General features: G+C 47.9%; 1 protein-coding gene across 2 annotated transcripts; it reads right to left on the bottom strand.

Annotated features, from left to right (window-relative positions):
• Nucleotides 1-1,260: 1,260 nt before the first annotated feature.
• On the bottom strand, nucleotides 1,261-3,015 carry LOC105188883 (uncharacterized). 2 transcript variants are annotated; one of them, XM_011150574.3, is made up of 5 exons: nucleotides 2,851-3,015; nucleotides 2,469-2,674; nucleotides 2,269-2,389; nucleotides 1,880-2,095; nucleotides 1,261-1,798 (listed from the first exon to the last, which is right to left on the bottom strand). In XM_011150574.3, exons 1-5 carry the CDS (start codon nucleotides 2,938-2,940, stop codon nucleotides 1,406-1,408), a joined length of 1,026 nt encoding a protein of 341 aa, XP_011148876.1. In that variant the 5' UTR covers nucleotides 2,941-3,015; the 3' UTR covers nucleotides 1,261-1,405. The 2 variants fall into 2 exon arrangements, with proteins under 2 accessions (XP_011148876.1, XP_011148875.1); XM_011150573.3 differs by having other exon boundaries at nucleotides 1,268-1,801.
• Between the last annotated feature and the right edge of the window lie 281 nt (nucleotides 3,016-3,296).

The following is a 3,296-nucleotide window of genomic DNA, read 5'->3' as shown; positions in this document are numbered from 1 at the left end:
CTCTCTCTCTCCCTCCCTCTCGCATGCACGAACGAAGACTCTCCCACGTGTGTAACGCGTCCCATCAGGATAGACGGTCGACTGGCCGGTCTCGGCCGGTCGACCGGGATCGATTCTTCTTGTTTCCTACGGGATTGGGCGTAACGCTCCGTTGCAGCTGAAGCAAACGGTGACTCGATAAGTACCGTGATGGTCCCCCGGGGCAAAAACAAATAATAACTCGGCCACGAGAAAGGCCTTCGGTTAGCTACAACGTTCGGCCCCGCGCGGCGGAGCCCATCTCACAAGCGCCTTATTTCCGAGCGACTATCGCAATTTTGAAAATGGTTGTCTCATCACGAAGGGAGAGAGGGAGAGAGAGAGAGAGAGAGAGAGAGAGAGAATGAGAGAGAGAGAGAGAGAGAGAGAGAGCGAGCCCTTGTGTCTGTAGAACGCTGTCGATTACAGGGCGCGCCGCTACTCGTTGTATTTCGGTGTTGGTTTTCGAGCCTTTTGTGTTAAAAAGACGCGCGTAATCATCATCCCTTCCGCCCGTTCCCGCCATTCGCGCCATACGAACCCGTAGAATCGTGAAGGTTCCCAACAAGGTCGGGGAAAGGAGGGGGAGAGAACGCCCATAGTCTGCAATGTGTGCTCCCCTTTCGTTCGCCCCGTGCCGCTTCCGATCGCCGGCGGGTCCACGACGAGCCGACTGGCCGACTTTTTGCGAGCGTCGCGAGCGTCGATCTTAGCATAGGGAATCATCGAGCGTATATACTTCGACAACAGGTGTCGGGGTGGCCGGTATTCGCCGAGAGCACGCGAAATTGCGGACTTGCACGGTCGTCTTTTGCACGTCGAATAAGAGAGCTGAGACGTGAGAGAGAGAGAGAGAGAGAGAGAGAGGGGGGAGGGGAGAGGCAGAGAGGAGAGGGAGAGCCGGTCGCGCGAGAGAGAACGGTACTTTGCATGCACTGCGATTACGCGCTCGTGAACGGTTCGCCGCCGCCCTCGTTGCGCGATTCTGCAACGAAGGTGCAATTCATTCACGACGGTATGTGACGGCTTCATCCGAGAGAGAGAGAGAGAGCGCGAGAGAGAGAGAGAGAGAGAGAGAGAGAGAGAGAGAGAGAGCGAACGACGCCACGAGTGAAGAGAGGAACATTCATGTTGAACGTTTTGCGATTACCCGGGTCGGATATTAATTTCTTATCAATTCTGTATAATTCGTTACGAGAGCGGGCCTACCTAGAATCAGCGCTGTAATCAGCGATGCAGATGAGAGGAATACAACAAGTTTTTATTGATATTTAATATTCTTACATATATCACTACACATATATATAATTGCATATCTTAAAGTCAATTAAAAATTTCACCGGAGTGATCAATGAAACGGCAATTGGAGGAATTATGGTGTAAAGTACTATTGCGCCCTTCGCTTGCTCGAAATTGGTTTCGGTATAGTGCTCTGTATATGGGCGTACTTGGGATTTTTCGCTGGTTTATTAATCGTCGAGTCCGACGATTTGTTACTCGATGGGAAATGTAAATTTGATACAGAGCGGCTCACTGATGCAGCAGATATGCTCAATTTTCGAGAGCCAGCGTCGACGGAAACAGCGCCGCTTTTGCGTCTGTCCTGTGATCCTGTCGCGGTGTCCTGTGATCCTGTCGCGAGCGATCTGGACGATGTCGGTGTCGCGGGAAAGTCGCTAATCGATCTGCGTACCTTGGCAGGAATCGCTAGTTTCGACGCCCGACTGGAAATGATCTCGCTTGTGGAGAATCGCCGTGTGTTTAACGATTGCGACAATTCCTTCTGAAAGGAAATGAAAAGATAGAAGTAAATGAGTGCGCGAAATAAATGCGATGTTTCATCTCGTACGATTGCTCATACTTTCATATCATTCAACTTTGTCACGACGTTGATTGCGGACATTCGTGCTTCGTCCAGGGATTGCAAGAAAGTACTAGTAACCTCAGCTTTTGCAAAAGAATTGTTGAGCTTTTTCAAGTCGATAGTAGTCTCCGCAGTTTGGTTCTCCTCGAAGACGAAGGTGTCGGATCTGCTGATATTCGTAACGCAGATCGCGGGGCTCGATCGTGAAATAAACTGTGGATAAATACGACGAGTTAACGGATAACGAGTATCGGATATTTGTCGTCGTCGTTAAACGTCGTTGGTTAAAAGTGGCACAAGCATGGTCAACAAGATTTCACGCTGGTGTACAACCTCTGATCGCCCAACGTGAGACGACGTCACAGTGCGACGACATTCCGTGTTACCTTTTTCCCTTCCTGAAACACCTCGAGTGTGGTCGATGTCGTTTTTGTCTCGTCGTTCTTGAGATTAGGACTTGAAGTGCCAAAGTTCTTCGGCGTTTCCTGAATATTCTGAGACCTAAACCTGAAATCGAATGTGGCGGAATGATACAGCATAGCGAACGATCCCTCGAGATCGCGATTACATAAACTTTTAAAACAACCTGCATATATTTTCATTTTTTCCGTTCCGATCGCTATTGTCCAGGAGCGGAGTTATCGGTGCGATGTCGTCGGCTCCAACGATCGGTACTTTGACGGAAGTGTTATTAACGTTAATGTCACTTATCCCGAGAAGCGTAGCAAGCACGTTGCTCACAACATTCGTCACTTCTTCCTTCGTCAAAGGCACATTTGTCGACTCATTCTTCTGAAACACGCGACGCATTCGTGAATTATTTTTGCCGTGGAATTTCTCGCCGTTCTCGCGCACATGGCACTTCTATTTTGCTTTACTGCTAGTTACTGCTCTGCGAACTGACGCACTTTTACATTCTACTTTTGTTTAGAATAACGTTTCGTTTGCAAAACGAACGAATACTTTACTTCCGACGAAAGAGGCGGCAAGCGATCCTTCGTGTAACGAATCACCAAGTTTGAAAACTCTTGCGCGAAGTTCATCATTGTTACAGACATGTTTGATGCGAAATCCTGATTCGATGTACACAAGTCAACTAATTTCGAACGACTGATCGACCAGCCGACACTCTAACGACTCTTCTCTATATTTACTGTTTTCGGGTAACGGTCACGGACAATACGAGCAAGTGCTGACGAGTTTCGTTAGCTCGCTCAAGGATAAGCAGCGGTAACATCTATAGTGTATTCTTATTGATATTAACTTGTATCTTTTTTGGCCTCGCTCGTGACTTCTTCTAAGATCTGTTATGTAATGTTAGAGCTAGCGACCGGTCAAAAATGACTGCAATTCGCAATTTCGCATAAAAATTTTTTATTTTTTAACGAACGATGACGAAAAGAAACAAGTAAAC

Source organism: Harpegnathos saltator, unplaced genomic scaffold (genome assembly GCF_003227715.2).
Source record: "Harpegnathos saltator strain DR-91 unplaced genomic scaffold, Hsal_v8.6 scaffold132, whole genome shotgun sequence".
In the NCBI taxonomy this organism is placed as follows: Eukaryota; Metazoa; Arthropoda; class Insecta; order Hymenoptera; family Formicidae; genus Harpegnathos; species Harpegnathos saltator.
Note: the sequence above shows the minus strand (reverse complement) of the source record. Positions and strands in the feature narration are given on the sequence as shown.

Excerpts from the sequence above, each read along its gene's own strand:
- LOC105188883 (XM_011150573.3), bottom strand. The coding sequence starts at position 2,940 with ATGTCTGTAACAATGATGAACTTCGCGCAAGAGTTTTCAAACTTGGTG. Across the intron at positions 2,675-2,850 it reads TGCCGCCTCTTTCGTCGGAA|AAGAATGAGTCGACAAATGT; the intron begins GTAAAGTATTCG and ends CGCGTGTTTCAG. Across the intron at positions 1,802-1,879 it reads CAAAGTTGAATGATATGAAA|AAGGAATTGTCGCAATCGTT; the intron begins GTATGAGCAATC and ends ATTTCCTTTCAG.